This window comes from Callithrix jacchus, chromosome 15 (assembly GCF_049354715.1).
Source record: "Callithrix jacchus isolate 240 chromosome 15, calJac240_pri, whole genome shotgun sequence".
Taxonomy (NCBI): Eukaryota; Metazoa; Chordata; class Mammalia; order Primates; family Cebidae; genus Callithrix; species Callithrix jacchus.
The window spans coordinates 92,077,173-92,089,921 of NC_133516.1; the positions used below are offsets into that span (position 1 = coordinate 92,077,173).

The 12,749-nt window shown below is 37.7% G+C and overlaps 1 protein-coding gene across 34 annotated transcripts in view; it reads right to left on the reverse strand.

Annotated features, from left to right (window-relative positions):
* ABI3BP (ABI family member 3 binding protein) overlaps window positions 1-12,749 on the reverse strand; it is a 263,790-nt gene that overhangs the window by 161,495 nt on the left and 89,546 nt on the right. For all 34 annotated transcript variants that reach the window (XM_035274239.3, XM_054246102.2, XM_078352229.1 and 31 more), the window contains 2 exons: window positions 6,569-6,637; window positions 3,059-3,191 (listed from right to left, as the gene is read on the reverse strand). In XM_035274239.3, coding sequence (XP_035130130.3) covers window positions 3,059-3,191; window positions 6,569-6,637 — 202 coding nt within the window. The remainder of the gene's footprint in view (window positions 1-3,058; window positions 3,192-6,568; window positions 6,638-12,749) is intronic.

The following is a 12,749-nucleotide window of genomic DNA, read 5'->3' on the forward strand; positions in this document are numbered from 1 at the left end:
ATGAAATTACTGATTTCAAATATTGTGACTTGATGTGCATGATTCCATCTATTTGATTAGAGTCAGGGTGTGTGTGCAATGGGGTGAGGGTGAGGGTGAGATCCACGTGTGGTCTGTATAGCTTGGGCCTTAGAGTCCATGTCCTGGTTAAAATCCTAGCTCCATCGGGTCATCTGTCCTAACTTGCTCTATATTCATTACCTCCATGTGCTGACAAATCATGGCAACATCTATCGATTAGAATCAGTCATCAGATAAATTCTTTCACAGAAGAGTCAATAGGACAAAGTGAAATTGGAGGAGAGGCTTGAGGGCGATGGTGGGCAGGGGAAGAAATTACTCCAAATTATGCTATACAAGTTTGCCAGGTCACTGAACCTACTGAAACAAGTAGTCCTACATATTTATCAAGCAAGCTGAGTCACCCTTAAAATCAGGTTGCATTTCGCTGTAAGAAGATCAAATTTCCTTTCTTCCTTCCTCCCTCTCTTCTTCCTTTTGCTCTCTATAACTTTATTTTTATGAGATAGTTTTTAAAAAGAGCAATCCATAAATGTTTATTTTCTCAGCATTAGTACCCTAGACCAATCCATTAGGAACTGGAATTATCACAAGAAGTCATGTTCTTTTGAGTTCATTTTCCAAACAAAGTCAGTCATGGGATTAGCAATGGGTAAAATAAAAAATATTTCAGATTCTTTGAAACATTTAAAAATTATTTTTCAAAAAATTGGGTTTTGGAAATATCTTCCACATGTTTTTCCAAGTATTCATCCCTTGAGAACTGTGGGCATCTGAAGGAAAATTTGATTTTTTTTTTCTTGAGTCTAGATTTTCCAAAGTCAAATGAAAGGTACTTTTGAGAATTTATAAACCTTTTAAAGTTCCTTCATTTTAGTTTCATTTGGACAAATATAAATAAACAAAACACTATAAAAAATATATATATGGCCAAAAAACACATTAAGAAGTACTCAGTAGCCTTAGTGTAAGGGAAATGGACATCAAAACTGTAATAAACAACTACACCACAATGGCTAAAATGAAAAATGCTGACAAAACAAAATGCTGCTTAGAATGTGGAGCAATCGGAGTTCTCCTACATTGTTTGTGAGAATGTAGATGAAAAACTTCGGCAAAAAATAAACATACATCTTCCTGTAACTCAGAAATTACACTTCTATTTATTTATGTAAGAGAAATTAAAATGTATGTCCACCAAAATCTTACGCAAAAATGTTTATACAGTCTGATTCATAAAAATAAAAAAATAATTCAGATGCTCATCAGCAAGAGAATAAACTTTAAAATATTCACATAATAGACTATTACTCAGGGGTACAAAAAAGGAACAAAGTATCGATATCTGCAATGTCATGAATGAATCTCAATGCTGAGTGTAAGAACAAAACCCATACTAAATGACTATGCAGAATTCTAGAATAGGCAAAACTCATCTATGGTGATAGAAATCAAATCAATGGTTGCTTCTGTAGGAAAATACATTGTAGAGTGATAAAAATGTTCTCTTTCTTTCTTTTTTTGAGACAGAATCTTTGTCAACCAGGCTGGAGTGCAATGACACAATCTCGGTTCACTGCAACCTCTGCCTCACCTCCTGGGTGCCAGTGATTCTCTAGCCTCAGGCTCCTGAGTAGCTGGAGCTACAGGCACACACCACCATGCCCAGCAAATTTTTCTATTTTTAGTAGACACGAGGTTTCACTCTGTGGGCCAGGCTGGTCTTGAACTCCTAACCTCAGGTGATCTGCCCACCTCGGCCTCCCAAAGCGCTGGAATTACAGGTGTGAGCCACCGTGCCCAGCCTTTTTTTTGGAGAAGCAGTCTGGCTCTGTTGCCTAGGCTGGAGTGCAGTGAAGTGATCTTGGCTCACTGCAACCTTCACCTTTCAGGTTCAAGCGATTCTCCTACCTTAGCCTCCTGAGTAGCTGAGACTACAGACACGAACCATCGTGCCCATTTAACTTTTGTATTTTTAGTAGAGATGGGGTTTCACTATGTTGGCCAGGCTGATCTTGAACTCCTGACCTCGTGATCCACCCACCTCGGCCTCCCAAAGTGCTTGGATTACAGGCATGAGCCACCGTGAGTGGCCCACTCATCCCACTTCTTAATAACAGTTTGAGAATTCATGTACTGATGGGATGAGTATTTCCATACTCTTCCCATTTTCTTTCCCCTTTATTTTACCCATGCTCACACATCACTCCAACCTTCTTTGCTATTTTTTGTTTTTGCATAGTTTTATCCTTTGGAAGCAATGCTGCCTACCAGCTGTAACTCAAGCTGGCTGGAATCCAAGTTTGGCCTAGTGACAAGATTTGTCCCAATGTGTTCCTTAAGTAGGCCCTCTGAGGACAGAGGCTAGAGTACCACCAGGCCAAGATTCAAGCTAGGCTCACTGCCAGGATCCACCACAACAATTTCTTTTCACTTTAACTTCTGCCTGTTGGTAGGGGCCCTGAGGCTAGAGGCTGTGGTTCAGTCTGGCCAAAATCCAGGCTTGGCCCAGCATTAGAATCCACTGCAACACTCCCCTGAAATTTTCATTTTAGATTTTACATACAACAATAACCAAGGGATTGTATATGTTGCTTGTTTCTTGTTACTTTGCATTTCCTCATGCATTTATTCTGTAAGCAAAGTTCCTAGAAGTTTGATCCATCATTTTCTTTCTCAAAAAAAAAAAAAAAAAAAAGTCTCACTCTGTCACCCAGGCTGGACTGCACAATCTTGGCTCACTACCCCATCTTCTGAGTTTTTAATTACACTTATTATTGATACCACCCATTTGCTATTTGACTCTTACTTCCTTGTCTAATTTATGATTTTTGAAAAGATTTACATGTATGTGTTTTCTATTCAGGTAGCTGATAACTTTCTCAAGGGCAGGGCCCCTGACTTATATATCTTTGTTCCCCTCACACCTAGAACAGGTTGTATAGTTAACAGGTGTTAAATCAATGCTAACAGTCCTGACCTTACACATTCCTCTAAAGCATGTACAGATGCTATTAAAAGCAAGTGCTGATATTACCTGTCATTGGGACAGTGACTTGGCAATGTCCAGTCATGGTGTGGGTTGATGAGGAAACCCCAGGACAGGAAGACCGAGCTTGGTGTCAGAGTGCCAACCACCAGCTGGAGAGGTTTGCGAGAACGAGCTTTACCTGTGGAGGTAGTGTACAGGTTAATTCAGGAGACATTTAGTAAGTTGCCATGATTCGGACAAAACGCATAAAGATGACTTGGCAAGATGATGAAAAATGTGAAACCATCAGTTCCTTTTCTATAATCCACATTATTACTAAATTTTGCCCATGAGTTTAAATGTGAATGAAATACCTTTTTCAGATTTGTGTGTATGCATGTCTGCATATGGTCTATATACATATACACATAATGTGTATTGTATATGTGTCTATATTAACAATATCCAGCTATCCCTAGTTTATTTTCTTGTGGGTCAGAGAAGGATATGGTGCTCTTAGCTGTGATCAGTGAAATACTTTATTTCTTTTACAGATTAAAAAAAAAGCATGTTTATTTTTTTCCTGGGACTGTGAAAGTGTGTAAAATAACATCTAAGTCAGCAAAATAAATCCTATTATCTAGATTGTAGGGAATAATTTTTTTCAGCCTGTTTGGAAGTGTAAAATCCTTTGTAATGTTATTGTAATAAGCATGTATTTTATAATGAGTACCTACATGGACAACACAAACACGGTTTTTTAGCAATGCTGGAAGAAGAGGAGAAACACAGGAAGCACAGTGGTTCTGATGGTGCCAACTGGATCTAAATAATGCCAAGATGATGTTCATAAACCATTAAAGATGATGTTCAAGTACATAGGGGCAGGCACTTGCACTTTCAAAATTATCTGAAACTGCACACATAGGACAGCGAAAACAGGGAGAACCTCAACCAGGAAAACCAAAGCTGGCTCATTAAACATAATCAGAGTAAATAAAATAAAATCTGATAGAAGGCCTAATGAAACTATCGAGAAAAGAAAACATTTGCTTTGTATTGCTGTTGAATTCCCTCTCTTATTTCACGAGACTACACATGTTGTATTTGTTCTGGAAAGAACTGTGCTATCTAATGAAGTGGGAGCCAACCAGCAAAATGGCTCGTGACCCCTCTTAAGGTAAGTAGGAGAGTGCCCCTTGCATGAGCCTAGTGGTGGTCACCTGAATCAAATGCTTTCGAAAACTGTGCCAGGCTTGTTCCTTCTGTTAAATTTCAGTTCTTTAAGTTGTCATTCAAGAAAAACCCTTCTTAGCACAGAATACACCTAACCTAATGGTAGCCAATTGCCTCACTGTAGCATAGTTGACTTTTTAAAGATATTTGAAATAATTTTCAAAGATAGTTATCATTTACATGGTTGGAAACATGGGTTTATTCTTCTCTGTAACTTTTGCAGATGCAGCTGTAATTATGCCCTGTATGATGGTGACATAAATCATAATGTATGAGCTCCAAGGAGGGCTGATTAGAATCTGGAGTGAAGGCAGGGAGTACTTAGTTTCAACAAGCCCTGGGATGATTCTGATCTTCCCTTTTCAATTCCTGAGTTGATTTTCACTAAGGTGATAAAATAATTGCATTCCCTTTGCGAGGAAATAAAAGGCACAGAGAAGTTTTGAGATTGTCCAACATCACACTGAGAGCAAAGTCAAAACTCAAATCTCAGGTCTCCTCAATCACAGTCTAGTTTTGTTTTTATGATATCACTGTCTTGGCTCTCAATGTATAAAGATAATGACATTTAGAGATGAAAGACATACTTTTCATGTAAGGAAACTAAGGCTTGAAATGACCAAGGGAACCTAATGGTCTCCCAATTATTTGTATGACCAAATAATTATTTCACTAAGGTTGACTCTTAATATAATTAACATTTATGTGGCCGATACAAACATAAAATGAATGGAAGCTAATCTATCAGTCATTACATTGCTCCTAAATGCAGATAACAAAAACAAAAATTATATCTGCTGTCCAAAAGGAAAGGTGGGGTATTATATCCTGAGCAAGATGAGACAATTTCCTGAGCTGCTCATAAAGTAAAAACTAATGTCTAAGGCTAGTGTCATAGAATCCGCAAAATAAAATGAAATTATAAAGTGCTACGGTATAATCACTGTCTTGACTTTCTTGATATAATTTTATATATTTGTATTATGATATTTCTATCAAGAAACAGTTCAATGAATATTCATCTGCAAACAGATCCCACGGAATCACATGCTTCTTGAGTTTGTGGCTCAATATTTTTGAAATACTGAGAGTATATCTATTTTCAAGTATGTAGAAAACTGTCTGGACAACTCTCACAAGTTGTAAGGAGCGACTGGAATTTCCCTTTGGCTTTGAGATGATCTACGAGGCCAGGAAAAAGCATTTGTATTTTTCAAAATGCTTGACCATTCAATGCCAGTCTTAAAAGAAGGAAAAGTCAACAGAAGAGGGGAGGGAATTGTGGCAACTGATTTCTGGCAACCAGGCTCAGGCCGATGGGTCTACGAGACTGAATACAGGGCTGCAAAGGGCCCGTTTGCTCAGTACAATTGAATAGCTGAGTGCTCTCTCTCCCATCTTACTCCTCTAGAAAAATACAGCAAACAAACAAAAAAGATCCTTTTATTGCATGTTATCTAGTGTACCATAAAAGGTGAACATGCTTTGGAAATAATTATTCGGAGGTCATTCACATTAGAAAAACAAAAGCAAAATGTTGTGATCAGCTCTACATATAGTTAGGGAGGTGCAACATCAGATGGAAAAAGCGTATTCACAGATTCTTCCTTATGACAATGGTTGGCTATATTATTTGAACTGAGTAATAGTTCTGGCAGTGAAATTAGAAGACATAGAATTTTAATCTTTAGTTATGTAGAAAGTTTCTACTTACTTATTTACATATCCACTTTCCTGTTTCAAGTCTTCCTAGGCCTGGAAACATGGGTGTTGCTATTATTTTTATTTTATGAAAGAAGACCTTCCTTTATTGAATTGAAGCGGTTTGGAAGGGAGAGATAAGGAGTAAATAAAACCTATGTGCTGATCTATTTAGCGCACATACATGAGTTATCCTTTTAAGATGTAAACCATCTCCTTAAGGAAAGGTGAGACATAAAATTTTTCCTTTAATATATGAAAGGCACAGTAGTGAGCATGAGTTCACACACTACAAAATAGAAACAGGCTAACCCTAAGTGAGCACTGACCACAGGCCAGGCACTGCCATTCACTCATTTAATCCTCAACAATAACCCTATAACGCACAGAATCCAGGAGCAGAGAGGTTCAACAACTTACGTAATTCCCTGCGGTTTGCCAGTGGTGGCACCAGGAGGAAATCCCAGGCAGCCTCTGCCACCAGGCTGTGTTTCCTTTCCACAGGGCAAACTGTTGACCCAGGGCTGACACCTCCTCTACATTCCTAAAGCTTCCCAAGGCATTTGTCTCCATGGGTCCAAAAGAGATGAAAAGTCATGGTTCAAATAAATAAAATAAAATAAATGCAAAGGACCATACCTGAACATGACTTCTTTTGACTTGGAGGGGGAGCAGGTCGCACAACTATCAGATATTTCGGCTCCGCATCTGGAAACAATAACATTATTGATCAGAAAAACCCTTCAAGAACTGGCATTGGAGGCAGCACACCCACACCCTGACTCAGCATTCCCTGAGTCATCCTCCATAACCGCAGCTCCAGGGAGTGAGAGGACCCAGTAATCTGAAAAGTTAACACTTCCTGAGAAGTCTATTAAGTCATTAAAACAAAAATTAAATCCAGATTTTCCAAACCAAATGGGCAAGAGTAAGGGAGAAGTCTTAAAAGAATGATGTGATACGTAGATTTTAACCCTGTTTTCATCAGTTCTTTTCTCTGCAAAGATAAGATTATGTCCATTGTGTTATTCTGTTCCTCAGGGATGGCCAAGCCTAATGCTTCAACACCAGAAAAGGAAAAATTCTACGTGCACAGGACACCGTGGGTCTCACCTGTATGAGCTGAAATCAGTCACTTCCATGGGAACAGGAATATTTATAATGTCCTTCCTAATTTGTATCCTGTTTATTTAATTTCTCAGCCTACTTTCATAGCTGGTCATTTTTAATGAACAATTTTTAAAGAGCCACAATGTGTAAGTTGGTATAATTTTGATTTTAAATATATTTCAAGGAAATGTAAATAGGGAATTTCAAGATATTTAAGTTTTAAATAAAATTATATTAAAGCAATTGGCATATGCTAATTTAATAAGGAGCTAATAAATTATCAAATAATTTTAAAAAATTAATGTTTGCATCATGAATGATCGGCTACACATATGTAAATAAACCAAATATATTTTGGTCACATGAAGTAGCATTTTATAAGCAGCTCTATTGGATTAATGGGTTGACGAGTATTCTTTACAATGTTTCTTCACTTTAAACCCTGAAACTCATTCTGTAAGAAATTTCATTTGGAGGCTGTGGTCAGCTAGAGTTCACCCCTTCTTACTCAAGCAGACTTCCTATCTTTGTTTTCATTCTGGGTTCAAATGTCTCCCCTCCATGAGTTTGGAGCAGAGGCCTTCTTGCCCAAGGCTTTGCAGAGCTGACCTCATTTTCAGATAGAGACAACCTGGCAATGCCACTTCTCTTAATAACTTTTACCTTTGTCTTTTTCTGGACACCTTACCCAACACTATTGGCTATAGCCTGCTGCAGTAATTACCACCGAATAAAGTAACCAAGGCAGCCTGATAAACTCACCTCAGAGCTTTGCCTGATTATTGTACGGTTGCCTCCTGCCACCACACAGATAAAGGAGCATTCGTTCTGTTCGGGTCTAGTGTGTTTGAAAGCACATCCTGCTTAGTGGGGCTCATAGAAAGAATGCTGGACCCAAATAAAATAAACAAGGTTCCTAGTAGGAATACAATAACCACTTCCTGATTTTCTTTGAGATACACAGCAATAAACTACCACGTACTGAGTGCTTTCTAAGTGCAGGATACTATATCCAGAACTTTATATCCATAACTCAATTACTCTCTGACAGCAATCCTACGTGGCACTACTATTGCACCTCAATTTGTAGACAAGATAATTGGGGAAGGGTTGACTTCATGAGCATAGAGCATCTACAATCACATGGGCCCCAGGCTCAGAAGGACCCCATGCTTGGTTTAAGGTCTTGCTGTAAACATCTTGAAATTCTTAATACTTTTATCTTTGAACTTGTGTTTTGCAAGGGAAGACTGATGGGACAATGGAGAGTGCATGTGAGTGGAGGAAACAGGAGCCACATGCACGTCTGCATTTCCTCACCTCCCCATGCATTTATGGCATTAGACGTATCCATTAGCACATAACTCCAGAGGAACCATCATGTGTGGGAGTCCAGCAAGACTCAAAGCTGGAAAGAGGTATGTCACATTTACCATTCAGTAAAGGGGCAAGGAGGGGGACACAGAGACCTGTGAGTGACTGTACTTGCCACTCGAAACAGACCTTCCTTTAGATGCAGAAAGAAAGCAAGGGCATTTTAATAGAAACGAATGACCAAGAAACCCTATTATATCCTTTCTTACTCATGTATTAGCCAACCATGTATGCTGAAAATGATAAAGGAGAAAAGATAAAGATAGGGAAACCGTGCTTACTTTTCTTTTCAATTCTTCCTCATTCAGAAATAAGCTGAAGGAAGAGTGTTGGTAGAATGTGCACATATCAAGAAGTGAAATAAGCAGCTGAATTAGTTTTGTGCAGCATCTCCACTCTTCTTGTTGGAACAAAATACATATGCATATATGTATAAAGTGCAAAATACAAACTGTGCAGTTTCAGTAATTTCGCTTACAAGTTAAATGTTCTTACATTTGCATTTAAATCTGGGATTGCACAATATAAAGATACAAAGTAGGCTTCATGCTAATAAATTTATATTAAAATTTTTCTTTACTAAGACATCAAATCACATTGTGATAAAAGGAGAAAACCACAAAAAGGAAAAAGCTTTATATTTTAGTAGCTTTAAGATCAATTTTTTCACGTTCTTGAACTAGGGGCCCTGCATTTTTATTTTGTTCTTGGCCCTGCAAATTATGTAACTATAATAAGCAAGTCCACAAAATACTCTCAATAAATCTCAGAAATTCACTTTAGAAAACAAAACCCCTAGTTTCCCTAAATTGTTCTTGCTCTAGCAGAGTCTCTTAGAGCTAACCTTTTAGATTCTTCCTTGATATGGATTAATTATGCCTAACGCCTACATTTTTTTTAAAAAAAGACCTGAAACACTAGAGAAATAACATATACAGAAGCCAAAGTGAGTGCCATGATCCAAGACATGGTTATATGAGCAATTTAAAAATACATTTTGTTATGAAGGCAGTCATTCTGCATAAAGCATAGGCTGTTACAGCCAAGTACAAATTGGAACAAATGCCATTACCTGAGTGCACGTGTTGGCTCCTACTGCTCATTAAATATTTCCAACACAGATGTATTTTTGGAGTCTTTGTGCTCTATTGGGGACACAGGTATGGAAAAATAAAACTAAAGAATAGGATTTCTATTTCTGTTCTGAACAAAAAAACTCTGTGGATTTATAGTAGCCTGGAAATATATACATTGTAGATTGAAATTCTGCCAATATGCATTACTTCATTTAGAAAGATACCGAATTAAAGTGTCAATTTAGGAGAAGTTGCACAGGATGTAGTTACCTTAACAAAGTTTCCATTCCTAATAGTTAACTCTACGCAATGTTGCAGACTAAATCTAATTTGCTTAACATTTTGAATGCCCCATGGTGGAGGACAGGCACAGCTTACTGCTTAAAGAAATCTACTGTGGAAATATTCTGTTAAGTACTAATTTTTTAGTAATACTCTCATCATTGCAGTTTGATAAATCCCGATTTTCACATTTTGGGTCTCCTTGCGTTAGAGGATGTTTGCATTGCAAGGCTTCCTGCTTCAGGACGTCGCCACAGGGAAGCTGAGTTCTGCCATGCAAAGTTTTTGCCATTAAATTGTCTACAAAAGAAACATGAAATAAACCAAGATAATTCTGAAAGAAATTAGGTAAGGAGGTCTGATAACGACCCTTGTCATGTATAACAATTTGTGGGGTTTTTTTTGTTGTTAAACCAAATTTCTGGACATAAGAGCACAGACTCTGGAAACAGATTAAATCCTATGCAGCTACATACCGGTACAAGTAAAAGTATTTAACCTCTCTGTACCTCAGTTTCCTGCAAAGTAGGAAAAGTCATACCGAGCCTCAAAAGCTTCTTAAAGATAATAAAAGCTGAACGAAAGGTGAGCATGGTGGCTCAGGCTGTAATTACAGCACTTTGGGAGACACAAGTAGGCAGATCGCTTGAGCTCAGGAGTTTGAGACTAGGATGGGCAACATGGTGAAATACCATTTCTACAAAAAATACAAAAATTATCCATGCATTATAGTGGGGACCTACAGTTCCAGGCTGAGGAGGCTGAAGTGGGAGGATTGCTTGAGCCCGGGAGGCAGAGGTTGCAGTGAGCCGAGATTGCACCCCTGTACTTTAGCCTGGGTGACAGTGAGACCTTGTCTTAGGGAAAAAAACAAAAACAAAAACAAAAAAACCCCCACAAAACTTTAACAATGCTTAACACAAAAAGTATGAATTAAGTATTAGTCACAGTGATGATTTCTAGAAAGTAGAATTTGGGTTCTACAAAGTCTAAGGACATATTACAAAGGAGGAAAATGTTTAAAAAAAATCTTTACGGCAAGCATCACAGGCTCCAAAATGCAAGCATTTCGCAATAAACATTACAAAACAAACTCATTCACAAATATTGATGAAAAAAATCCTAAAAATATACTGACAGGACCTTAAACCAATCAGAATCTGGATCTGACAGCACATAATACAATAATAAATTAACCAACTATAGTTTATCCCAGGAATGTAACATAAAGAAAAAAAAAAGTAAGCCTATTTCCACAGGTGCTGAAAAGTCAATTGACAAAAATGTAACACTAATTCTGAATAAATAAGAATTCAGTGGAATACTTATAAAATATATCTTAAAACATCTAAATCAAATGTATGATCCTCCTTTGCTAAACATGCAAGATCCTTGCTGGCACAGAGAATGATACTGGGTAAAAACAAAACCAATAAGACTATTGATAACGGAGTTGAAGGGTGAAGTAGAAGAGACGGAATCTCAACATGAGAAAATTTCGTAGTAACTTAACCTTTACTTTGTTTATATCTTACTTCTGATATGTTTTTTAGAAGTAATAGTTATCTTCCGCCTCAAAACCCACACCCCAATCTACTCATGAAAAAAAAAACAATAAAAAAATTAAGTTAAAGGATATTCTGCAAACACTAATCAGGACACCTCAAAACTGGCAAGGTCATTAAAAAAAAAAAAAAAGTCTGAGAAACTGACACTGTCGGCAGAAGCCAAAGGAGACACAACTTCTAAGTGTGATGCGGCGTCCTGTATGGGATGGAAAACGAGACCTTGGGTGAAAACTAAGGAAATTAAACAAAGTACAGAACTTAGCTAATAATGTACTGTTATTGAATTACCCGTTGTGACATACCATACTAATGTAAATATTAATGATAGAAAAGTTGAGTGTAAAATATACAGGAATTCTCTGTACTATCTTCACAACTTTACATATTTTTTCATCTTTTGTCAAGAACTTTATCTCTTTACAGGGTTTATGCCAGTTACATGCAAGGATCCTGTGTATCTCAAGAACCCTAAAGTTTGTAACATCAGATATCAGGAATAAATTCTAGTGCATTCCCACCAAAAAACTTATTTTACAGGCTGGGCACAGTGGTTCACACCTGAAATCCCAGCACTTTGGAAGGCCAAGGAAGGCAGATCACGAGGTCAGGAGTTCGAGACCAGACTGATCAACATGGTGAAACCCCATTCTACTAAAAATACAAAAATCAGCCGAGTGTGGTGGCACATCCCTATAATCCCAACTACTACGAAAGATGAGGCAGGAGAACCACTTGAATCCAGAAGGTGAAGGATGCAGTGAGCCAAGATCGTGCCACTGTACTCCAGCCTGGGTGACACACCGAGACTCCATCTCAAAAACAAAGCAAAACAAAAAACACAACAACAAATTTATTTACAACCACGTAAGTGGTTGTATGTTGCCAATACTGACTCAAAGCAAACTTTGGATAGAAAAGTATTTCAGGAGTGAGGTAAAGAATAACACTCCCCCTCTATACCAGTCAATGTCCAATAAGCAGATACTTATTTAAAATAACACTCAGCATATTTTACGTATGTTGAATATAAGTGGTTCTGTGTGATTGTCCCTTATATCTGGTCCCCAAATAGCTCATACAACAATATAACATTCAACTGAATGGAGTTAAGACTGCTCAGAATGATTTTATGCCTAACAGATGTAAGTATGGCTGGTTAAGGAAACTTCACTTTGCAGAAATGTTACATTGGAATGGATAGTGGTGCTGTCACAGGAGGACAAAGTATTCCTGACAGGTCTATCCTCAAACCAGTAGTGTCTTTTTCATAAAAAGATGTTTTACATATGTTCATTGCAGCACTGTTTACAACAGCAAAGACTTGCAACAAAGCCAAATGCTCATCAATGATAGACTGGACAAGGAAAATGTGGCACATATACACCATGGAATACTATGCAGCCATAAAAA